Here is a 26,198-nt window from a genome sequence, read left to right as displayed (position 1 = left end):
CGGAGTATTTACGTCGCTTAAGCATTGGAGCAGATTCGGCAGCTGCACCCATTTTTTGGGACGTACTCGGTAAGTGAGAAATTGATAACGTACGCATCGCAGGTCGTATCCCACACCAGCGCCCGCCCTATCGACCACGGTACTATAGTCATACCGTGTGTCTTTTGCCATCTTCCCTGGAGGATCGGGAGGTTTTAACTGTGCAGGGTAGTGTTGCCCAAATTCAGTCTTGGTCTTGCAGTCTTGGTCTTGTTCTTGCGTTTTTGCAAGACCAAGACCAAGAACAAGACCGCGTATTTTTAGCAAGACCAAGACCAAGACTGACCGTGCAAGACTTGAGCAAGAACAAGACATAGCCTGCAAGACTCTTGCGTCTTGCAGCTAGGACTTAGCGCTATTTCACGGAGTAGTTAGGTGTAACAGTTCGGTGTATAGGTAGGTAGGTACGCTTAGGAATTCTATGAGACGCAAAAAACTATATCAAAGAATATGAAAAACTGGACCTATGCGCATTACGACTAATACCATAAACATAGCGAATAAAAAAATATCTATTAAAATCAAACTGAGTGCATGCATAGTTATGTTTTAACCATCGGCACTTTGATAATGCGGCATCAAAGGTTTTGTACTTACTTCTCAAAGAAATTTGCCGCTTTTCGGAAGTACATGGTTATGATACACGCGCCGGCGGCTTCTTTTGAAATCTAAAACAATCGTTGCCGCCGCGCCGAAATCATAACATTTGACACTATTCATGCAAAATAATTTCGAATTTTAAGAGTACCTACAGGTGTTCCAAAGAATAAATAAGTTTCAGATTGGTGATTTTAGATTGGTGGAGGACGCATGAGACAGAGTATCCGATTTTATCGAAAATGGCCCGTGATTTTCTCTCAATACCTGCAACTTCAGTACCTGCTGAGAGGTTATTTTCTAAAGCATCATTAGTAATTAGAAAACATAGAAATAGGTTAAGTGATGAGTCAGCCAGATGGTTACTTTGTATTAATTCTTGGTCAAAAGAATTGATATAAAGTATCATAACCTAATGATAAAGCTGTTGATTTGTGTTGTATTTTATTTTTTATTCAAATAAATGATAAATCGTAAAACTCTTTTATTAAATTTCTTATAAGTTGAGGGTTCAATCTCTTTCTAGACAGATAAGTATTGTTCTTTAAAATACAGTCAAGTTATTGTAATTAATTTGTTTTTTTACATGTTTTAGCAAATGTAAGCTTATAAATCATAAATGTTTATTAAGAAACAGTTACTTCCATGGAAAACGACATATAGGTCAGTTGATTTTTCGAATTTCTTATCAAATCTTCAGTTATTTATTAATCTGCTTGATCTTTACTATGGCTATGTTAATTCAAGCTCACAATGTTCCAATTCTAATACGTTTTTCTAAGATTTAAAGTAAACTTTAATAAATAGTAATAGACTAATAGGTAATTGCAAGACTTGCAAGACTCTTGCTGCAAGACCAAGACCAAGACCAAGACTGGGAGCGCAAGACCAAGACCAAGACCAAGACCAGGTGTATTGGCGCAAGACCAAGACCAAGACTGGCTAAGTCTCGTCTTGTTCTTGCATTTGGGCAACACTAGTGCAGGGATAGACGCAGAGACCAGAGCGCAACGACTATATCACACATATATGTACTATGCCACTCACACATAGACTATAGACAATATCATTGATAAAGTCCGTCGCGCTCCGTCCGCGACAATAAAAACGGCCAGCACTTCGTTTACAATTAAGCCCACGGTGACCCAATTGATCGCAAGGGCAGTAATGAGGCTCGCATACCTTTATTCCAAAGCGTAAACAAACACACGATGCGACCCGATGTCCGGTCGGGTATCGTACCTAGGCTGCGAGATGGCACAGCGTGTAGTCACCTGCCTCCTTTTTGGATAACGTTAATTTGGATAAAATTCGCGTCTTATCCGATGCGGAGGTGCATAGCATTATTATTAACTAATGATTGAAAATATGAGAATTTATCGTTTTTGACTAAAAAATAAACTCTTAGACCGTGGAACGAAACGCCTATCAAACAGCTATGGTTCCATAAATCATCCAATCATCAAGTATTTAAAAGTATCAGTTTGCTATTTCATAAAGTAATTGCCAATGAAACCCCACAAGTATTATGCAGAGGTGAATAAAATATTTAACCTCAATTATTTTCTTTTAATAATTTACTATGTACCGAACGAACGAACTATGTAGAAATAAATACTCATTGAAGTAGAGGTGAATTTAAATGATGTCATAATATTAAGAATTAGTGGCGGTGAAATTAGAATTAAAAAATAAACTTACTCAAGATACGATTGTATTTAATGAGATAAATTTGGATAAACATTTTGATAAATTTTAATTCCTAGAGAGCAGTTTCAATGTACGCTCAGGGGTAAGATAATCTGAACTAATAATGACTAGCTAAAGCGAATTAATTCGTCCGCGTGGTATGAACTTTGACATTTTACTTCGCTACTTACATTAAAACTGCACCTTCAATTTTATCCCGTAATGGTTAATTTTCTGTGTCAGCTATAATAGGTATATTAATTTCTTAATCCTATTACCAAATTTCATGCTTTCAAGTTTAAAAATAGCAGGATCTTTATACTAATTTCAATCCTTCGTTATTTGGTCTGAAAGAGGATTTTCCAGAAAACCTAACCTATTGAAATAAATTATTTATCGTTAGTAATTTATAAACGTTTATTATACCTAATCATCAACTTAACATGTCCTTTTAGACATAGGTATTTTGTAGGGATTTCCACATTGTGCTGCTATTGTCACTTAGTTATGGGTCTAACTATTCCGGCTTCAACCTACGACGCTCCTCCAAGGTATGTACCATTACAACTTTAGGTTGGCAACTCGTTGAGCTATTTTGGTAACATTGGATCACCTATAGATACTCTGAGCGTAACTATCACCGATTGATTGAATATGAGGCCCGAGCTTGTTTCGAACATATTAATTTCGTTAACTTTTGTAATAGGAAATAGCTGCGTGGTGAAAGGTGGTGTTAAAAACTTGAAACTATATGAAAGGATAAACGTTCTCAACTGACACGTTCCTATAAGCGGATGCACGTTATCACATTACACCGTCAACCCCGGTGCTGGGTAAACAGGGTAAAAGTTACGTAACGCCGTAGGCTCATAGGGGACCGTCGACGAATGCATATTTACATTCTACATATCAAACAGGCACGTACGCTTTGATACATTTTGCAATTTATTTATGTTCGATTTATACTTTTCTATCGTTTCTATATGTTTTTTTGGGATTAGAAAGGCATTACCTTCTAATGTTATGTGAAAGAGTATTTATTGTTTTATAAGTAAATAATAATATAAGTAAACAAAGAGACTGGCTGTTATAGATAAATTCGCTTCCGTGATCAATTTATGTTATTTTGAAATACAATAACTTCAAAACAATTACAATAGTTAACTATACCTATAATTTAAATACTGACTGTTAAAACATGCAAACTTCATACACATTTGGCTTTTAGGTTTGCCAAAACAGCACTTTGCACTTCACCAATATTACGCGGAATGAGAGGGTTACAAAAGAGATTATTAAAGTGATATGAAGTAATATATTTTATTCCAATCATTATCTTCATTATCAGTATATTAGTGTGTTACCGCTTATACATAGCTGAGAGAGGTTAAGCGCTTGTTTCCACACTACCCTTATATGTCTGATTTTACTGTGACATATATTTCCCATAACCCATGTTTTTGATAATATAAATGGGACCGAAGGGCTTCACGTTGTCTTTGTGGATAAAACGTGCAAACACGAGAAATACCTGGGCGTAAATGTGGCCACTGAGAATGTTTTGAAAAAAGAACCCCTAAACCTGCAAAATATGTAGTTTAAATACTTATATGATATTCATTTTATTAAATTGCAAATTGCTCTGCTTAACGGACAAAGAATAATCTTCAACGTAAAATAGCATTCCAATAAGCTTATTGGAACGCTATTGTCGGATAAGGAATTCCGTCCTCCACTTTCAAAGATCTTCTTTATATCTTCAACAAATTTAAATAAGAAAAACTAAAAGTGAGTTTTTTTTTCAAATAATAAGATACTGAAAAAGTTAAAGACGGTTTTATGAAATTACCTTAAATATACCGTAAATTACGTCTTCCAATTTGTTTTAAATGTTACTTCTGGGAGTATAGGTTGTAAGGCTTTTAAAACAGTCTTGTAAAAGGTAATGAGTATTTTCGAAAATTTGACGTTTTCCAACCATGTCGATTCTGTTTTGTTTTTTTTAACAATGATTTATTCAGCCAAATTGCAAATTGCAAATGTTCCTTACAATATAATATTTTAACTGCAACAAAAACACAAAGAAACATTACAAAGAAAAATAAAGACAAAAGTACATGGTGTTACCCTAGCACTACGTACTTTTGTCTTAGTTTTTCCGCAAAGGCGGCCTTATCACTTAAAGTGATCTTTTACAGGCAACCCTTAGCGTAAAAAGCTATAAGTAAAACGGACGATGGATGGTGCACAAAGTAAAGATATAAAATAAACTTATATAAATAAATATACACACTAAATTAAAAAAAATATATACATTTATTAAACATAGCTGTTGCCCGCGACTTCGTCTGCGTTTGATTTTGTTTTTAAAGTATTCAGTATCGCTAAGCGTTAAATGAGTATGAAGTATATATATATATATATATATATTTATATATATAACATGTGACTGTCAATTAATTATAGACAAATAATTTGCAATAAAATAAAATTGCGACTATAATTAAATAGATCTTTAATTATAGTCTAGCTATCCTATCTTTTAAGTTGGACCAGACTGCTCACGGTGTGCCAATTTAATTTAAAATCGGTTAAGTAGTTTAGGAGTCCATCGCGGACAAACATCGTGACAGGAGATTTGTATATATTAAGATAAACTTACGCATCACTTAATTACGTAAGCACTTAATTTCATTCCAGAAATTGGATCTAATCCGATTGTTGGTAGCACGTAGCATAGCCGTGTCGATTTTACCCGATTTGCACCCGAACCGCGGCGCAAGGTGCAAGAAGTCCTTCAGTGTCGGTGACCGACCCATGTCGGGCCGCACTATTTCATACTACCGGATGTTTGGTGCATCGTGTGCCAAATCGAATCTGATGATTGGAGGGGTCTTTGGCTATCTCTTCAGCCCTCGTAAAAAAATCTTGCTCAAACGGTTTTTTTTATACTGATTTTAAATTGTTTTTTTAAAAATTGTAAAAATTCTACATTTAAATTTTAATAAAAAATAAAGTTGTTAAGTATTAATTAATTTTCTTTTTAATCTTTAATTTGTAACGTTTTACGCTTCTTTTGAAACTAGAATTACACGCCAGCAACATCTAGTTTTTGTTTTACAGCCCCGCAAAGTTTTTTTTACGTAAAAAAATAAGCTTGAACGTCAACTTTCGGTTTTAATAAAAAAAAAACTAAAAGTGATCATGTTCTTCCAATTTTTTTAAAACATCTCTGGACTGTCCCCTTTCTAATGGTGTGCAATATGCCATGAAAAGTAATTAGTAACATCACTAATTTTCAAATTTTCTAAACTTAGTCACAATTTTCTAATATTCAACAGATGAAAGAAAAACAAGTTTTTGCGTAAATAAAACTCACAAGCAGGTAAAATTTTTAAATTTCGTAGGTTTTACTTGAAATAAAAATAATACATTGCATTTGAAACATTTATTTCATAATTTTTACAAATTCTGCTCAAATTGTTCACCCCTGTTTCGAATGCAGGCCCGACATCTTTGACGTATTGTTACAGTTGTAGTCCGAAGCCGTATTTCGTTCTTAATTGTACCGAAGGCCGCTTCTATGCGTTGTATTAGTACCTCCCTCGTTGGGACTTCTGTGGCGTATACTAGCTCTTTGGCACGTCCCCAGACATAAAAATCTAACGGAGTTAAGTCTGGGGAACGTGGAGGCCATGCAATAGGCCCATCGCGCCCAATCCACGAATTGGGGAACACATTATCGAGGTATTCCCTCACAGTTAAACGCCAATGCGCGGGACAGCCGTCATTTTGAAATACTATGGGCACATCTTCATTAAACACGGGCACCTCGGCCAATAATTCCGGCAGATCATTTTGCAGGAACTCTAAATAATTATCGCCATTTAAGTTATCAGGCAGGTAGTGCGGTCCAATTACCTGATTCCCAATCACTCCTGCCCAAACGTTCACACTAAACCGTCTTTGAAAAGATTGCTGTCTTTTGGCATGTGGGTTTTGCCGTTTCGGTGCCCAATGGTGTAAATTGTGCAAGTTAAGAATCCCTTCTCTGGTAAATTTGGATTCGTCAGTCCACAGTATTCTTTTTAAAAAATCAGGATTATCCACATCTGTGTGTAACAAAAACCGACAAAAGTGCATTCGTCTGTCAAAGTCGCCACCCTCAAGACCTGCAACAACCAAAAATCTTTTTAATTCCCCTTGAGCAGTAATTAATTGCACTAGAAGATTATGGATACCTGCTAAACAAAGGCAACGTCAAACAAAGGTTTTAAATTACGTACCTTGAACCGGAGTCTCGTGGAATGGATATTTTTCGTTTTGTCGAAGGACTTTCCACACTTTCCATATTGAAATATCAAGTTGTGCCGCCACATATCTAATGCTTCTTGTGTCGTCTTCCTCAAAAAGTGCCAGTATTCTCTCGTCCACTTCAACATTATGTCGCACAACATGTCCCCTTGGTTCATGAAAATTGACACTCCCAGTCTCGCGTAAACGTCGGTATGTGTCTTGGAAGACTCTGCGGCCAGGTAATCGTCGACCAGGAAAGCGTTCCTGGTAAAGTCGTTGCGCTGCACGAGCGACACCACGGGCTGCACCATAAACCATTATGATGTCCGCATATTCCTCGTTAGAGTATGTCGTCATTGCAACAACAAAAAAGTCAACAAAGTTTAACAATAACACCAAAAGTAAATAAAACGTAACAAAAAACAACAAAACTTAACGAAAACTAAATAAAAGAATCGTGGAGTACAGTAAGCTAGCACACACGTTAGGCACGACGCGGGGCCCGTTCGCGATTGGTTCAAACAGGTTTGCACTATGCAAGAAAGGAATAGAAGATAGATTTCGCTTCACTAGAGTGAAAAAACTATTTTTGCCTGTTTAAACGAACAACGGGCGTATAACTTTATGAAAGAGACAGAAAATGTCATCTGCCTTGTGAATTGTGAGTGTTATTTACGCAAACCCTTGTTTTTCTTTCACCTGTTGAATATTAGAAAATTGCGACCAAGTTTAGAAAATTTGAAAATTAGTGATGTTACTAATTACTTTTCATGGCATATTGCACACCATTAGAAAGGGGACAGTCCAGAGATGTTTTAAAAAAATTGGAAGAACATGATCACTTTTAGTTTTTTTTTTATTAAAACCGAAAGTTGACGTTCAAGCTTATTTTTTTACGTAAAAAAAACTTTGCGGGGCTGTAAAACAAAAACTAGATGTTGCTGGCGTGTAATTCTAGTTTCAAAAGAAGCGTAAAACGTTACAAATTAAAGATTAAAAAGAAAATTAATTAATACTTAACAACTTTATTTTTTATTAAAATTTAAATGTAGAATTTTTACAATTTTTAAAAAAACAATTTAAAATCAGTATAAAAAAAACCGTTTGAGCAAGATTTTTTTACGAGGGCTGAAGAGATAGCCAAAGACCCCTCCAATCATCAGATTCGATTTGGCACACGATGCACCAAACATCCTGTATAATTGTTCTCCGGTTCCGCAAGTTTCTGTGCTATTACGCACTAACTGTTTAGTTTTATTTCCTACTTGAGTTCTATAGTACTTTATTTTGTGTTCGGTGAATAATGTGCGTTTTAGAACAGCGTTCACAGATTCGTCCTGAACGGATCTTGTACATCTAAAATGTTTTGATCGCAATGCTGTAGTTTATCTGGCTCTTCATCATCCATCAGCTCTACAATTTACTAAGCACAGGTGGTTAAAATCAGGGTTCAGAGCTTTTATAGTAAACAACTTTTAAAATCGTGATTTGTATCGTAGCGTCACTCCGGTAAACCGGTTAATATCTCTTAATTGAGCGAAATCGAGTTGGATACGGTTTCTCTAATTATCCGGTTGAATAAACGAAACTGAAACCTTAACCCAAATGTTGCTGATTGCAGATGGGTTAGTGATCTAGCCCGGTTAAAAATATTTACAAACATAACAACAATAAATATTTACCAACGATGCAATAGAGGGTAGCACGGTAATAAGTTAAAATTTTAATAATATAGGTACCTCAGAAGTGAAAACTTCTATGGAAGCTTAAACATGAACCATTAGAATATTTATTAGCTGAGTTACTGAATTATTTCTGCAAATTTTGTATCACACCATTCTTTTGAACTAAATTGACAGCTCAAAAAATACTGCTATACTTTTCCATAAAAAGGGCAGGGCGAACTTTAAAATCTGTAAATTTGGCTCAGAGATTTGTGTTGCGACATAAATTTTTCGCCAGCAGCAAAGACAAAATTATTTTAAACTAGTTGTGCCCTGCGGTTTTTCACGTTTAAACTAAGGTTCGCAACGTCCTTTGATACACAATATTCCTCAATAAATGAGCAGACCAACTCCAGTTTCACCCAACCTATTTGCGAGTTGCTCCACGGGCCAATGCACAGTTTACGTTACGTAAAAACTCACCATTCAAATGTATTTCATTGATAGCGAATCTAATATGCGATTCAGTTAATCAATAAAGTCAAAGTCAAAGTCAAAAATATCTTTATTCAAGTAGGCCCATAGGTGGCACTTTTGATACGTACATAAGAATTACACGGTAGTGAGATGATGGCGATAACAACATTCGTAAACTTAAAACTAAAGCTACGAGGGTTCCAAACGTTATCACCATCTCACAATGTCTTTTTAAATTATTAGAAGAGCAACCTGGTTAGAGCAATAATTTACACCCAAGCCTTTTTATCGTTTACGTAGTCCTTTATACTATAATAGGACTTTTCTATAAGCTTACGTTTAATACAAACTTTGAACTTTTTAAGAGACATCTCCAAGATGTCAATTGGTAGTTTATTGTAGAATTGTATGCAATTTCCTTCAAACGAATTATGAATTTTATGTAACCTAGTATATTGCACTGTAAGTTTATTCTATTCTATTTTTCTATTTTAATATTAGTTTAGTAGTCTTGAAAAATGTCACGGTCAACGTAGCGCCTAAATACTGAAGCCTGGAATGATAAGGGTTATTATAATGAGTAGTTCACCTAGTATTTACATGATCATTGTTAATATTTATAAGACTAATTGATTGATATGGCACTAGACATAATATTTAATTCACTGTTTAATTTAAATGAATGCTGTTACAAAGAATTGCTAGTGTGTCTTATAAATGAATAATTTGATATCAATTGACTCTTATGGTAAAACGACAAGAGTAAAAGGGACCCTGCTTTACTTAAAGGACCTACAAAATTACCTGAACGAGTTTTTTCGTGACTTACGACTCTGTAATAATTACGAGGGTCTGCTTTTATTGCAGCAGCTATAGTTATAAACGGGCCGGTATAATAATAATACAAAATTTTAGAGCCGACTAAATCGTTTAATATCTTAACTAATGTTTAAAGATACATTACGTTTAATCGACTATCACTATTTGGCAACTAAATAACTATAGGCTTTGTAGTAAATAATATATTGCTAACCGTATTCCGTCTCCAATACTTAAAAAGTACAAATAAAATCACACAATTTTATATTTGTTTATAGTATGTGCGGATACCGATATAGTTCGAATATTTATAGAACCGTTTGCATAATTGTAGAGGCCTATTATTTTCTGTTACCAGATGCCGAAATAGTTTCGTGGTTTAACTGTTCCATTAAACGTGATTTGATTTATTTTACATGACTCGCTGACGCTGTTTGAAATATTCAATATTAATAAAACTTTCATATAAATTAAAGGTATTTTTGTACCCACTGCAACGTGTTTTATCTACCTTTTAAAGTTTTGTAGATTTTACAGATTATAGCTGTCATAACGTTTAAAACAGTGGTTATTCACTATTATTCCGCGTTAAAAATTGCACCAAAGCCGCCTGCACATCCCGGCGGCTTAAGAAAGGCAGGTGCGTAATTCAACGGAACTACTTACACGAACATAAATGTTAAAATCCAAAATTACATATAGTTTAAAAACTATGACCGCTTGAATACAAAGTTTAGATTAGATAGGACTTACTTTCTTAACATCATGTAGATCTGCACAAACTAAGCTGTATCAAAGCGATGCGTGTCTTTGAAGTTCACGTATGAATTTAATATAATTGTCATACCCCTGATGAGTTTTCCCCCTTCAGGTTACCCCTGAGACAAAGACGTCAAGGTTCATTGTAATTGGTCGCAGGTTAGCGACAAAGAACGTCACCACGAACGTAGGCTATAAATATTGGTTTAGTATTGCCTTCAAATATCGAGTAGGTATGCTGATTTACCCGAATTTGATTTCATTATTGTGAATCCAATCGAACTTAATTATGGATTTTAGTCGCGAGTACCTAATAGATCTCGCCTTTGTACCTACTCTTATAATAAATACATATAAACTAAACCAAAAAAGCAAAGTGCATTTATTAGTCTCTCTCCAAACAAAGCATAATTTAATATTACAGGTTATTTCGGCTGTGTTAGTGCCACTTCGGAACTCGTATTCAAAATTTACTCGAGAGTTTGCGATGTACGTATGTTTCATAACAAAGCGGTAGCAAAATTTACCAAAGCGAATACAAATGAACAAGGATACCTTAGTATTCATTTAAAATTGTGTTTATATCCTCCCCGATCTGAATTGTTACTTTACTGCATAAAAAACTGTTTCCTAACGGTAATTGTTGTACAAAGGCAAATATTTACATACTTAAACATACTTGTTAAACTTTTATTAATTAATAAAGGTTTATTTATTAAAACGGATTAAAAATGTATAACTCTTGATTCGTGATTTTGCGTTTCTCACCACAAAATGTTCCAAATACAATTAATGTCCGCTTACAATCAACTAACTAAACTAGGTCTCTCCTGGGGCTACACTGGAATTCTTGAATTATACTGCACATAATACGGTGTTGTTTGGTAAGAGGTACGTATGAGCCATATAATATTAATTATAAATTTTACCTAAATTAAAGGTGTAGTACCAAATACGTTTTACACGCTTCGCTGTGGCACATTGTGATTGAATCGTTGAGAAAAATAGATAAAAACAATCCTTGATGCGTATTATATATCATGCTAAAATTTAAGCCCGATCATTGCAGAACTTTTTGAGTTTTTGAAGCGTACACAAACCAACATAACATTTTTATATATATAGACATGTGTTTTAGCACTAAAGATGTCCCTCCTACTTCCAGAGGCAACTATTATTATTTGGAAATTAAAGATAGTTGCAATCATTGACTGCAAATCTTACATAGACTCCTCCGCACTTAAAGTTTTAGTAGTAGTACCTCCTAAAGCATTTTGTGGCCAAGCTTGTCCAGGGAAGTCCCTACTACCCCCATACCTATTTAAGCTGCTAAGCTGCGTTCCAGTCTGAAGGGGGTCATTTCATAGAATGTGTTCCTTGCATCGCAATCAAAGTGTTTCTCTGTTTATGTAACAAATTATGGTTTTTTACTAACCAATTAGGTTAGCCCATCACACACAGCTTGGCCCATCATTTATTACTATAAAAAAAACCTTAAGGATGTTATCAACAATTATAATTATATAAATAATTTTGACGCCCCCAATATCTCCTCTAGGGCTAAAATTTTTCGAAATCTGATAGTAAGTAAAGTTAACACTTATAAAAAAGTTAGCCTATCCATTAAGTCAATGTATCCTCTACATGGATGCAAAATTTCAATTCAATCGGATGTATAGTTCAATATTTTTAACGGAATAACCGTAAAAAACTCTATAGATTTATATATTATATAGATATAGATATAGATTACGCCGATTTTAACCATGTTTTATCAATAAAAAGCTAAATTATCACGAAGTAAAATCGGCTAAAAATTGAAAATTGGATTTCCTATATTATCCTAAAGTAACGTAATTTTTTCATTGTTTGGCGCTAAAAAAACAATTTATTATAAATAAAAGTTATGTGCTATATGATTTAAGTACTTATTATAAACTAAAAAAAAAATCCCGCGAAAAGTGACGGTTCCCGCGGGATTTGTAAAAAACCGTAATTAAAGCAGAAGAAGTCTCGCGCAACAGCCAGTAGTAAATAAAACAACGTTTACGAGCACAATTAAGTTTATTAAAGTTTTTATCAACAATGTTTAATTATAATTCGAAAGGTTACGCCTGTGAAAGTAATAAAAACCTATTTAGTTTTTCGCCCTGTATTATCTGTATGGACATCTATGACATGTTGTCCGATTGCCTTGGAATTGTTAAAACTCACCTTACAGATCTTACAAGAGTTATTTACAGAAGTGTGATTTTTAAGCAAATGGCGATAGAGACCACTGTTGGACTTCATCATTTTGGAACAAAATAAGCATCTTACTCCATCAATCTTATGTTTATACAAAATGTGACTCTGTAAAGCTTGTGTTGAGCTAAAGGAGCGATGGCACCATCGGCAACTTGTAGCGCTTGTAGGATGCACAGCAGCCATGTGGTTCGATAGGCTCCGAATACTTTTGAAAGTGCGTCGACAAATTTCACATGAATTGTTCAAACTCTCCGGATGCATATACTTGTTGTGGTTCCGGAGAGAGAGCGCGGAATCGAATATTTTACAGCAAAGATCACACGGGGTTTCCTTTTTGACGCAGCGGCTCTCATGTTTGGCTAACAGCGCTGCCGTTGAAAAGGTCCTGTAACAGGCTTTACACCGATGATCATACAAGTGCATGTATCGCACATGTTTCTGCAAGCTCAATTGCGAGGGGTATTTTTTACTGCACCGAGTACATTCAACCTCAACCTTGTCCGCGGGATGTTTTAGATGTAGATGCATGTTCAGGGAACTTGCGGTTTTGTACAGTTTGCCGCATTGTGTACACCGATAGCCGATGTCACCGTTTTCGAAGTAATCGTCGTTCATTATGTCCTGTAGAACGGACGTTGAGGAACGTAAGTGCTCTTCTATAATGTCAGAGTTTAATCTCACCACATCTACTTCAACGTTAGCTTTAACCGTTCTCAAATTCATTTCAACGTTAAACTTAAAACGAACACGATATTTTTTTTTACTAAATACGCCAAAACGTCACTGAACGAAAAAAATTATGCCATAAATGTTTTTTTTTCCTGTCAGATAGTTGCGCTCAAAAAGGCTATATAAAAACATAATAACACGAAAGTGTATTTAAAAAAAAAAAAGCGTTTCCTAGCAACGATATATTTAATTTTGTTTGGTTTTACAATGACATTATTTTTATTTTCCTGATCCAATAATATTCAGTTTGACGTGATATTGATTGCTTACCGATGAAATGTGGTTGCGTGTCTTATATTACAATCCGATTATATATTTCGAATATAGATTATAATTGGGTGTATAAGTTAAACAGAATTGAGTCATGGTTTTGTTTACAAAAATAAGTTTAAACACCATTACCCTAATGTATTATTTTATTGATTTAAACAGAATGTGTTCCATTAAGTATGGTGATTTAACTTATTACGAAGTTAATTTGGAATCGAAAATATCTAAGTTGTTTCAATGTTACCTACCAGCTGTACACAAAATCAGTGTTGTCTTTAGATGAAAGGAAATATAACTATCCATTTCGCAAATTGACTCGATTCCAAATTTGAAATTGGTTCCTCTTTTGTGGCGGCGACATACCTACGTCTTGTGTATGTGTGGTTACGTGTACGTGTGGTTCTTTATCGCGTCGCAGTGAGGTCGGCCGCGGCGCTTCGCTCACCGCCTGGACGGACCAACAGACGACTAACGCGGAACGAGAGTCGCTACCATTCGGGTGAGTCATAAAATATAAAGAACCTATCGCTGTCCACGGACATGGTGGTCGCACTTGTGTGATGTCATCTTTTGTGTTGGGTCTGTCAAAGGAATATGGAGCTCTGTCTTATATACTAATACCTACATGTCTATTTCCGACTTCTAATAATTCATACCTATTTGCATTTTGTTCTTTCTTATTCAATACGCCTATTGCGCTCGCCTGTTCAAGATCTTTAACTAATAAGCACTTTACTTCTTAATTATTACGTACTTTCGTTACGGTAGAATGTTTTTTGTTTTGCGCGAACGTTACTATTTTTAATTACACTACAAAGATCTCGGTTCACAACAAATAAAATAGTGCTTACCAGTTGTAATGAAAACCTGTTTGTTTTCTTTTAACAGGTATTTTATACAGTTATTATCTAAGGGCAGCATCTTAAAAAAAAATAAGGGACATCGAGATAGCGAAATTGCAACACATCTAATAAACTCGAACAACATGTTTATTAGCAACCTGAACAAGTTCTAATATCACTATAAATAAAGCTTTGCTCAAGAAAACGTTCAATGAGGTATTTATTTAAGCTAGTCGGCCTTGGGCTTACTTAGGTAGTGCGAATTATTCAAATTTACGATTTGAAATGTCTCGAATGCGTTCCGTAATGGTTTTATAAACTCTTAATAGTACTGGTGTAAGACATCAATAAAAAAGCGAACGTGTTAAATTGCGTAAAAACTCTCATCGGTAAAATATAGTGTAATATCCAGTACAATACAAAATGCTATCAATACTAGTCTTATAAAGACTTATGTTACCTACATGTCCTAAGAAAAAAATCCAGCAGCACTGACTTTATTTTAAATTTAAAAAAATACGCATTTCGCTGTGTGACTCTTTAAATTTTGGGCAAATTGCCATCTTACCTTATTAATTCTTTTTTCTTAACTTAATCCAAACTACTATGAATGACTTAAATTACTTTATCGGTGTATATGTTACTTTATAGATATAAAAAATAGTAATTGTAATTTATTATCTTCGGTATTAAGCGTGTGACGTAGTTTTTTAACGTAAAGGGGGCACAAAGGAATCCAAGACGGAACAAATAAATTCACTATTCGTTAATACTATCTCAATTTTTTTCGGCTTTGAGTCATATAATTCTGTAGGTAATATTTATGAATTTTAACCCCTGTTTAAGCATTTAGGCACAGTCAGTCCGACGAACGGACTAACTACGAGTATAAATCACCCAAGTCAACGCGGACACTTTGCTTGTACAAATAATTTTAATGTAGGTAGGTACAGTTAATCTACCAGCATTATATAAATCATTATTATATTGTAAATAACTGCATCACAAGTCCTCGTAGCAGAGATATTAAACTTGCACTGTCTAAATTTATTGGGTAAACTCGGCATAACTTATAAGTACAGGGCAAAATATGTCCCGATTATTCAAAGAGGAGACAACCGAAAATATATCTTATGTTTATTGAGACAGAGTGTAACCTACCTTCAATTAGTAGTTTGTGAATATATGATTGGTGTTGGTCCGTGGTAGTGCGTGGAACTCGAAAGCCAGTTCTGCGGCAGTCGACGTGTTACGACCCCAATACGGTGAGTCAAAACCGAAGTCTAATTAAAGCATCAAGAATTCAAGAAATACATTCACACTAAAGTATTCCTCGTCAACTCGTGAAAACAAGCCTTAAGTTGAAAGCTTTTTGCTTCAGTAAAATGCCTGTAAGCTCGAACATCTGTATAAACTAGCTGTGTTTCACAGTCGTTGAATTGAAAAGAGTAAAAAAATATAATTTCATAAAAGGGCAATATAAGAAAGCGTAAAAAGATTTTTCCCGTGGAGGTTCGGCATCAATTCGTTTAGCGTTCGAACTCTTTACTTTTCTAAATTTAAAGTAAACTTCCAGATTGGTTGTCGCTTGGCCATTGAGGCTTTTAGGCTATTTTGTAGAGTAAATAAATTAAAAAATAGCCTTAAGTTCAGAAAAATCGGTGGAAATGGGCACTGTGAAAATGAAAGATATCAATAGTCAATAAAAACTGACTGGGAACTTAAAAAACTGGTAAAACCATATTCGAATCGAAATCGTCGACTCTCAGGGCTGTTTCAAAATACATCAAATTGTTTATTAAATACACAAATTCAGTTTGCTAGTTTGTATTCATTGTGATCCATATCCGCTACTCAAAATGCCATTCTCTCCACCAACCCTTGACCGCAAATGCCGAGCAAATCGGCATTGTGCCTCTGGGATCAGACTCAAGTACTTACATTTCCCGAAATTCTAGCTGCATAGCAAATTTCTCGTTTACTTAACTCGAATTAAACCTGTATTGTATACAATGAAGCAGCTAAATATTTTGGCACTGTATATTTGTTTGCATTAGATAGTTTCATTGATTTATGATAGTAGTTCGCCCCATACTTAGACCTTGAGTTATTTACAGGTACTGCACCTGTTAATAACGCAAGATCTAAGTTTGGGGCGAACATGCAAGAAAATGCATTTAAAATATTACACTTCCGTAATAATAATAGGTAAAAACAAACGTATTTATCCTTTTTCTTTTCCTGCTGTATGTATACTCGTATCTGCTATTTGTTCCAATTTTGCACTGGACCATTTGCAAGTCCTTGGTCTAATCTTAGTCGATAGCTTGTTATTTGTTTATCTTGAGATAGTAGTGATAGTTTTTGAAATAGTACCTAATGCCCGTTTTCAATAACGACGGACAAGGCGATGCATAAGTAACGCCTAATCAAAGATGATTCCTAGCCATACACTTACCTTTCAACAATCGATTTTCACTAAACATAGTTACCTAATGAATTATAACCTGAGTTAGGTTACTAAGGTCTATGGTTCTTGCCACAAGGTGTGGTATTTTGCGTTTGTATTATAATTTTCATCGTTTTCCGTATGGATATATAGAGCAATTAAAAAAAAAAAAGAAATAATATTTCTTCATCTGTCAAGTGTCGGTTTACGAGTCCCCTAAAATATACGATATGCCGAATCGGTGGCGTAATTTTAGATGGAGCCTAAAGTCGTTAGTCATCACATAAGAACATATTAATATCATGTATTTTATAATGTTTATAGTCATCTTTCACTTATTTGTCTTACAGTTATCCATATATTAATTATTATGTAATTCTTTCTAGTTAGTGTATGTAGCCCTCTCGTAGTAAGAAGATGTAAAATAAATAAAGAAGAGATCGGAAAATGACTTTCTTTGTAGGAATTACCGAAATCACTTGGCATCCGATAAGGCTATTCCAAGGTTTAATTAAAACTTAGTAATTGAGGAATTACAAATAGAGAATAGGGCTTTCAACTCAGGAAACATTTTAGGAGCTTTATTATTTCAGAAACTCTAGTTTTCGTACTAACAAACTGTTAATGAAATTTAACATAACAATTTAACGAGGTTGCATTCGAGGGCGTACGTTTTGACACTTCGCATGTTGTGCACTGAAACGGCATTCAAGCTTCTTGCCGTATATGTAGTGAGTTTTATAATAGAGTTAAATTTAGTTATAGTGTTTCATTTTAATGATGTAATCAAATATAAGGGACAGTCGGGCAGTTATACCAGAAAAACAAGTGTAAGGGATTTGTGTTAATACATAGTTCGGTACTACTTTGTAGTATTTTTCAGTTTATATGCTGGGCCCATAGGAAAGCGGGATTTAGATTTTGGGGCCATTAGGCGGCTACGAAGAGGGTTGTCGGCTAAAGGCCCTGATTCGTCCTCATGGACTATAGGTTGTAAAAAATATTATTAGACGTTGGGGTAAAAAAAAGCTGCTTGTCTAATTATGACGATTTAAAATCATGCTTAAAGTTTTAAATGATTGCTGCTATAAATTCTTTAACGGTGGTTAACCTTATATCTTATACTAATATGTAAAGGTGAAGAGTTTGTTTCTTCAAGGCGATGATCTTAGTAAGTACCGATTTGGTTAACTCTTTCAGTCCATTTGTCGAGGCGGCTGTAGGCTATATATAATCACGCTAAGACCAATAGCAGAATACCACCAGTGAAGAATGTTTCAAAATAGGGGGTTATTTTCTCCTTTTGACAGCGTCCACTGCGTGCCCTGCGTAAACGGTTAAAGTTTTCATAAAACTATGTATGAAAATCTTAAAAAGTTCTAAATAAAGACCGCGATAGTATATATGTATATCTTTTAAGCTCGACTTATACGCGGTCGAAGTCGCGAGGGACTAGTTTATAATAGTAATAAAGCTTCACGGACTTTTAGATCTAAATAATAACAATATGTTTTGTATTAGGTAAGTGCTTACATAGTATTAACCTTCGATGGACCATGTAGTCAGCGCACGCGGATAAAGCTTGTGTTGCGTTTTTTTAATGCGAATGCCATTATTCAAAGTTGAAATGAATAAAATATAGCTTACGTAATTCGCGAACAATGCATCCTACTATTGGAGAATTTAAATTTAACCCTTACATACAAAATTACTATATAAATAAATAAATAAATATACTACGACAATACACACATCGCCATAATATCCACAAAGTAAGCGTAGCTTGGGTTACGGGTACTAAAAGATAACTGATGAATAATTTTATGAATAGTAAACATAAGTAAGCACCCAGTCAATGAAAAACATTCATGTTCACACACACACAAACATTTTCCCGTTGTGGGAATCGAACCCACGAAACCTGGACTCAGAATGCAGGGTCGTTGCCCACTGCGCCAATCGGTCGTCAGTATACGATATAAGTATAGAAATCAATTACGGGAATTGTAATTAATTAAACGCTCGAGCACTATCATAATTCTGAATACCACCTAATATTATTGCCAATATCATATACTTACTAGAACGGTTAGAGACACCAGTAATAATATCATCAATCTGACTAATTTGGGATGTCGAGCTAAATCAATGGCGGTAACTAACTAATAGCTCTCAGGTTACCCAGATTAACATTAGAGTGGCTCATTTCACTCGTGACACATCGGTAGGCTTAATTAATTTAAGCTTAATCTAGCCGCGGATTGGTATAAAAGTAAACAGTCAATAAAAAAAAAAAGGGGTTAAGGCGATGCGAGGTAGGTCAAGGTTTAGTAGTGTAAAGGTTGAAAGTTTTTAGGAGAATATACTTATCCTATTTTAAAAACTCTTCTGCAGCCGGTGATTTTATTGTAGTACAACTTATTAAATACAAGCAAGAATATATAAAACTTATAATGATAATGTTTTTTCAAAATCGAATTGGTTACGTCTGAGATTATTTCGATCCGACATTCAAAATCCTTCTCTCTCGTGGAGGCTGCTCCACTTTTGATTTACTCGTAGACCGGCTTAATCGATATCACATGTAGTAAAGCAGCTTATAAACTGAAAATAGACACTCCAGACGAAAGCACTACAAATTTTACAGGTGTTAGCTAGGTACACTAGTAATGTGTATATCTATCAGGATAAATAAATTTGTAGCTAGAAGCCCTGGCTTTCATAAATTTATAATCCTAATACTTCAAAATGGTTTCCGTCTGAAATTGAAAGCTAAGTACCCACCTCATTAACACCTGTAAAATATTTAGTGCTTTTGTCTGGTGAACATATTATTTAGAATCAGGAAATACAATAAGGTGCATAACATTTAAGTATTTTAGAATATTATATGTCAAGACTTATCGGCAAGCTCGACGACGAAGCAGTCTTGTTATTAGTATTGTTTAATTATAACTGTTGTATTCCGTCGTAGTGCATTCGGCATGTTAACTTCAAATTAATTGGATGCTGAAAATGTATTGAAATAATTTAATTTTCCCTCAATAAAAAGCTTGTAAAATGTTGGCAGTTTTGTAACAATAGCAGTTTATGAAACTGCTGCATAGTTTTCGCATTTTTATACACTGTTTTATCTAAACTCATAATGTTTTTACCGCGTAACGATTAACACATTAGACATAGTGTAGACACAAAAGACAATTATGAAACTATTTTCACGATGTCCAAAAGAAGAGTGAGTAATATTTGTCGTGTTGATGTATTTATGTAAATTTATATGAGTTTTTTTATTTCACCATACATTGTGATTGCCTGAACAGATTAAGGCGTATTTGGTATGTTTAATATATTTGCATCAACCTAATGACATGGACAATAAATAAAAAAACCAATATATCGGCTCTATAGCACCATGTTCAAATTTTTTAATTACATATTACAATTAATTAGTACAGTCCTCGACACTCATATTTTTTTTAATTACGTACTTTAACCATTGTTCTTATATCAGTGCTTATCAATGGATTTATTTTATATTGAAGAATTATTTTAATAACAAAATAATATTTGTTAGGTCAGCTTTTTACATATTTGAGATTTACTACTAAAATATGGTATTTCATTTATACGACGCTATTTTTAAGATATGAGTGTAGTATATAGTCTATTTCAAACGTGAAATAATCCTAGGAAGAGCTCCCGTACATGCTAACAACTGACATAGTTTCTTAAATGTTAAATTGATATAAGTGCTTGTGATTGTAATCCTTACGGAATGTCTGTAGGTACTACTCGTTAATATATTCAACATTGCCGACGTTGTTGTTAAAAAGAACTGTATTATATTATGTATCAGAATATATAATTTAACGTTAGGGAAACAACTGGAAATACACAAACAATATTTTTGAGTAAACATTATTTTGTGATGTAATGGAACGAGATAAAAAACGAGCAAGAGCTCGATAGAGTATGCAATCGGCTATCCTTTACCTTTAAGGATTCATGGGAGCAAACGGCTCCGCTTTCGTTTGAACTCAGCAAAGAATAAAGATTTTGTTATATATTATAGGTAAATCGTTGAAAGTTAAAAGAGCAACTGCTGAGTTTCTTATCAAAAGATTGTGCATTGCATTCTTATATGGCGGCGGTACAATCCCTACAAGCATACATATTTAACATTTATCTTCCACTGGATAAGAAGTCTGAAAAGATTTGCTGATATTGTTTAGTCGCTGACCTAGACTGGTGTCACTTGGTTTTTGGCTCAATTTGATTTACGTCATTTTGGCGCTGTGTGACGCCGTAATTCGAGGTAAATTGAGTGCTCTCACTGAATTAAAACACGCACTATATTATTAGCCGTAGTTTCTATAGGGACCGACAGGCAGTAGGTATAATATTAATAAAGGTCAGTGGGTTTAGTTTTAACAAAGGGATAAAAAGTATGTAGAGTTACAAATACTCTTACATAGAAATAATAAAAAAATCGATTCATCTTCAACATTTCTAGGTAAGGGGCCAGTAACAACATCACCATCCACACCATCATCAACTCATGACTGGCGCTCTACAAGGCACTGGTCTCAGAATAAGAATTAGGCTGTACTCAGCTACGCAAACCAAGTGCCAATATATAGATCTCACACGTCTTTGAGTACATTGTGGAGATCTTTCAGACAAGCAGGTTTATTTACAAAGACAGGTGCGTGCCAAGGACCCTACCCGGTGGGCGGTACCACTGAAACGGAAGCAAAAGTATGTGTCGCCAAGCTGACGGCCGACTGGATGGCGCAGTGGGCAGCGACCCTGCTTTCTGAGTCCAAGGCTATGGGTTCGATTCCCACAACTGGAAAATGTTTGTGTGATGAACATAAATGTCTTTCAGTGTCTGGATGTTAATCTTTTTATTATAAATGTAACGTATTTAATATTTATGAATGTTATTCATAAAAATATTCATCAGTTATCTTATTAACCATAACACAGGCTGCGCTTACTTTGCGGCTAGATGCCGATGTGTGTAGTGTCGTAGTATATTTATTTATTTATTACCAGCGTACCCAGTCCGTTTTGCCGGGTTAGATTTTGCTTTATTTTATTTAAACAATGAACTTACATCATTAAATTTTTAATTTAAGTCTCATAATATATTAAATCATTTATTTCTCTCCGTATTCATTCTCTTCTATGCTCTTCTCGAGCAGGTGAAGATCATTATCTACACCCATGTACACCCAACAATAGAATATCATCTTAGTAAATAAAAGCTGTATTTGACAGTTCAAAAATAGGAGTGCGCCGATCGTCACCTAACTTTACAGGATTACTTGCCAGGTCAATCCGGAGATTCCCTGATAGTTTCATTCAAATTGGTCCAGCCGTTTCGGAATCTATACGGAACATACCCACACATTTTCTCTTTTATATATATAGATTTATTTAAGCTATCACAACTTACAGTAACATACTGACGCTTTACAACATAAAGAGTAACATATACATTTCACTTAGGCCAGTAAGGGATTTGGAGATGTTCGTATTTCCAATTTCCTGCCGTCGGTTATTGGATTTCACTCCCGAAATACCTGTTAAGATTGTTATCACGCTCAGCTGATGTATCTGCCGACCATCTAATCCGTTTACCTTCGAGGATCATACGCTCGATGACATGCAACTTCGTATCTAGGTACTTAACATGTCAAAAGGTGTAGTACTTAGTAGTTATAGGAATTAACGTTAGTTTTATCAGCAGCAGCATAATATAAAGCACGATAGCGCGTTTTCTTCTAGCTTGCAAAACTTTAAATAAAAATCTCTTGTCAATGAAAAGTAATGTAATGTAGGCCGTAGTGCACCTCGCTGGTCAAGTGCGGTTTGGTGGACTTCACACGCTTTTCAGCAAATCATGGAGATATCTGAGCCACACTGGTTTCCTCCCGACGATTTTCTTCACTGTAAAAGCAGTGATATTAAATTATTTAAAACGCACATAAATTTTAGTAGTGGTTGTTTGGGCTTCGAACTCGCCAAAATAAAGATATTGTACTTGTTTTTTAATAAGCTCGGTTTGTTTATATTACTGAATTGAAATAGGTCACTTTTAAACTTGAAAGATTTATTCGGCTGGGCTTCTAATCGCTCCATATTGCACGGATTTAGCGCTTAGCGTCGAGCGCCGCCGTGGGAGATTACTAATGAAGCTATTTTAATTGACAATACAAATTTTCGATTCACATTTCAGAACGTTTTAACTAAAATAAGATCTAAGATCTTACGTGCACTTTTCCTTTTCCATTTTTCTTTCGATGTTTAGTTGCCCTAATAAAATAAAACAACGAAAATAATCAGTCATCCCTACATGTATAGTAATTTTCATTTTATTTATCTGACCACCGTATAGTTCGAAATATGCTCAATAATAACATATCTTATTTCGCTAATATTAAAACTCTTTTTGTAACACACAGTTGGACCCCCAGTAATCCGGCCCCCCCTGTAAACTGACGTGTCTATTGTTATTGAATTTTTTAAAGAAGTTTCATTTGTACTTCAGAGAACATATAGGTAAAATCTAGTTATAGGATCTGTAATAAATATAAATAAATATAGGTAAATGTTTATCGGATTCCTGTCTTTTTGTTTTTCTTTTTTTTAATTTCTCAAGTATATGACGATCACTTTGTATTGATAACACCGCAAACATTAATCCAATATCTTACTTGCTCTAATGTATTCATTTTAATATAAGGTAACGAAATAGTAGAATCACACGAAAAAATAAGGTAATGAAATAGTAGATTCACGTCGAAGTAAAAAAATGGCCCCGTGTTAAGCCCATGTAAATAAATTCTTTGTTTCAATTTAAATAGCTTGGCGGTAAGGTATAAAGCTGCGGCTGTAGCATCGCGCTTTACCAGAGCCAATATAAACATTTTAAATCCCCAACTTGGTCGGTTCCATGATCCGCCACTTATATTGCCCCAACGCTCACTGCTCACCGTTTAACTAGATAGGTTGACACGTATTTCGAAATTGTACTTTGACATCACAAGTTGTACGTAAGTTTATCGAAACGGTTTTCTCGCTAAGTTGAAACTTACGAGTGCAAAACTTGTCATGTCTTTATTTCGACTTAGTCTAAACGACAAAACACAAATTTTATTTATTTAAATACTATCGTAGCCCCGCGATTTGGTACGCGCACAATTTTTCTATTACTTCCGCTTTTCTGCACAGTATACCCCGACCCACCGCGACCCACCCACTCCACCTAACTCAGGGTAGTAGCGCGATTTTTAATAGTATATAAACTTTCAGTAGCATTGGGCTATCTAATTCAGAAAAGATTGTTTAAAAAACGACTTATATCTCCCGAGTCCCGAGTTTTATACGTTGTGACATATAAACTTTCATAACCTAGACTATTTAACCTCTTTGTCAAAAAAGAAGTTCTATAAACCCGCGAACATTTAGTGTAATATTTTTCGAATTCGACTGGTAGTTCCACAGCTTGTTCACACCTACCCTACCTCAAAGAAGTATCCAGTCCAGTATCCATAGCTTTCTTAAGCTGAAAAAAAAAAGCTTCAGCTTTATTATTAGTACAGATTTTAAAGACAATATTATGTTAATTTCCTTTTTAAAACAATTTAAAATAATATATAATATATGATAAAACACTCACTTAAAAACGTGAACTTTCTATTTTGCGATTATACCACGGGTGATAACGACTGTATTTGTTTTTCATAATCATAATCATTTATACGCTATAAACATGAATAAAAAAGCAGTTATAGAACAATGTTGTTGCCATGCAGCCATGTATGTATGCACATCGTACAGTAGCGTTTCCACCCAAGCGGTGAGGAGCGGAGGAGAGGTAGCAAATCTGATTATTTCGTTTGACGTGATTTATCACGTTATCTACCTATAAAGTGATTGGCCGCTCGTCTCCGCTTCCACGCGCATCGGTAAAGTAATAAAAGCTTAACTAGCATTGAAAGTTTTTTCTAAACCCACGACAAACCAACTTCATTTGCGTCCCCTGGTGGGCGAGAGCTATCACGGTAATCAATGACAAATAAGCTATAAGTTGTCGAGGAGGATATGATAGTATTATTACTGTTCTCTTTGCATAACCATACACTGTAACTGCATTGTTTGTCTAGTGACTAGAAAAATACAGCAGTTACTGTGTACCCAGGCCCTTATTATCTGAAGTCGAACATAAAAAACCACTAGACTCTGGTACTTAATGAGTTCGACTTCAGATAATAAGGTACTGGGTTTCTTTAACGGTGCAAATTAGTGTACAACTATGCAGGGTTCTGTCAACTGGTGTACAATTCTTTTAAATAACTTATGGGGTCAGTTCATTCAATAAATTTTATAGAAAAAAATGGTAATTAATACTTTCCGCACGCGAAGTGACTACGCCACCTATTCGCGATATGTCAATGAGTTAACTATGTATCAATTATTTCTTATCACATAAAAATAACCGATGAGGGTATGTAGGGTAAATTTCTTATACCGGATCTTAGACTAAAAGTAACGAAATATTTTTCCTTGGAGATCGATCGATATATCAATAACCGTTCAAAAATCTTTTTTATGAGAGAAAAAGTCAGTGGACCTAGCATTGCGCTATAGAAAAGTTGAGAATAAAGATAGATAATGATAAAAATTATAATCATACTCCAGCAGAGTTGATAAGCCTTAAACGACCAAGCTCATTAATCAAACAAAGCTAAGAAACATCGCTTCAATAACAATCCTTTGTTTAAAAAAATAAATACGTCCATCCGTTAGAGTTCTGCGATGACACAGACAGAAAGATCAAGCGGTCAAACTTATTACACCCATCCTCTTTTCTAACGAAGGTTCAAATTATTTATACTAGTGGTTAATTCACCTTAAATTTTCTTATTGAAACTTTAATAACATCTATTTTACGCTATTGAGGGTTGTTCAAAAATACTTAACGCAGGAGTTTAATGCATCCCAGCGTAGTATTTGCCATGTTGAGCAGCGAGAGGTGTTGGGAAGCCGTGGCTGACTTCTGCGAAGAAGTCATCTTGCAGAAACCGATGTGTGAAGAAGTTCCAGGCGCACATCCGCGCCAGCATAGAGGGAGGGAAGGCGAAGGTGGGAATATGCCGCACGTAAGCTTGCCCTGGGAGGCGGCGGGTAGGTATTGGGCTAGCTACTCATAACTATACGAGACTCCCAACCGTCTGAGGAGGGGGTCAAGCTGTTCCTTTCCCCTGCTCTTTAGCGTAGGAGCCCTGGCACTCGGTTGGTAGACATCCGGGA

The 26,198-nt window shown here is 35.0% G+C and overlaps 1 protein-coding gene across 6 annotated transcripts in view; it reads left to right on the top strand.

The window, feature by feature from the left end:
* LOC120636021 (disco-interacting protein 2) overlaps positions 1–26,198 on the top strand; it is a 130,756-nt gene that overhangs the window by 57,153 nt on the left and 47,405 nt on the right. The window contains exon 3 of one of the 6 annotated variants that reach the window (XM_039907256.1): positions 14,005–14,085. The exons of the other annotated variants lie outside the window; for them this stretch is intronic. Within the exon in view, the coding sequence (XP_039763190.1) occupies positions 14,005–14,085 (81 nt within the window). The remainder of the gene's footprint in view (positions 1–14,004; positions 14,086–26,198) is intronic. 6 annotated transcript variants of the gene reach the window in all.

Source organism: Pararge aegeria, chromosome Z (genome assembly GCF_905163445.1).
Source record: "Pararge aegeria chromosome Z, ilParAegt1.1, whole genome shotgun sequence".
Taxonomy (NCBI): domain Eukaryota; kingdom Metazoa; phylum Arthropoda; class Insecta; order Lepidoptera; family Nymphalidae; genus Pararge; species Pararge aegeria.
Note: the sequence above shows the minus strand (reverse complement) of the source record. Positions and strands in the feature narration are given on the sequence as shown.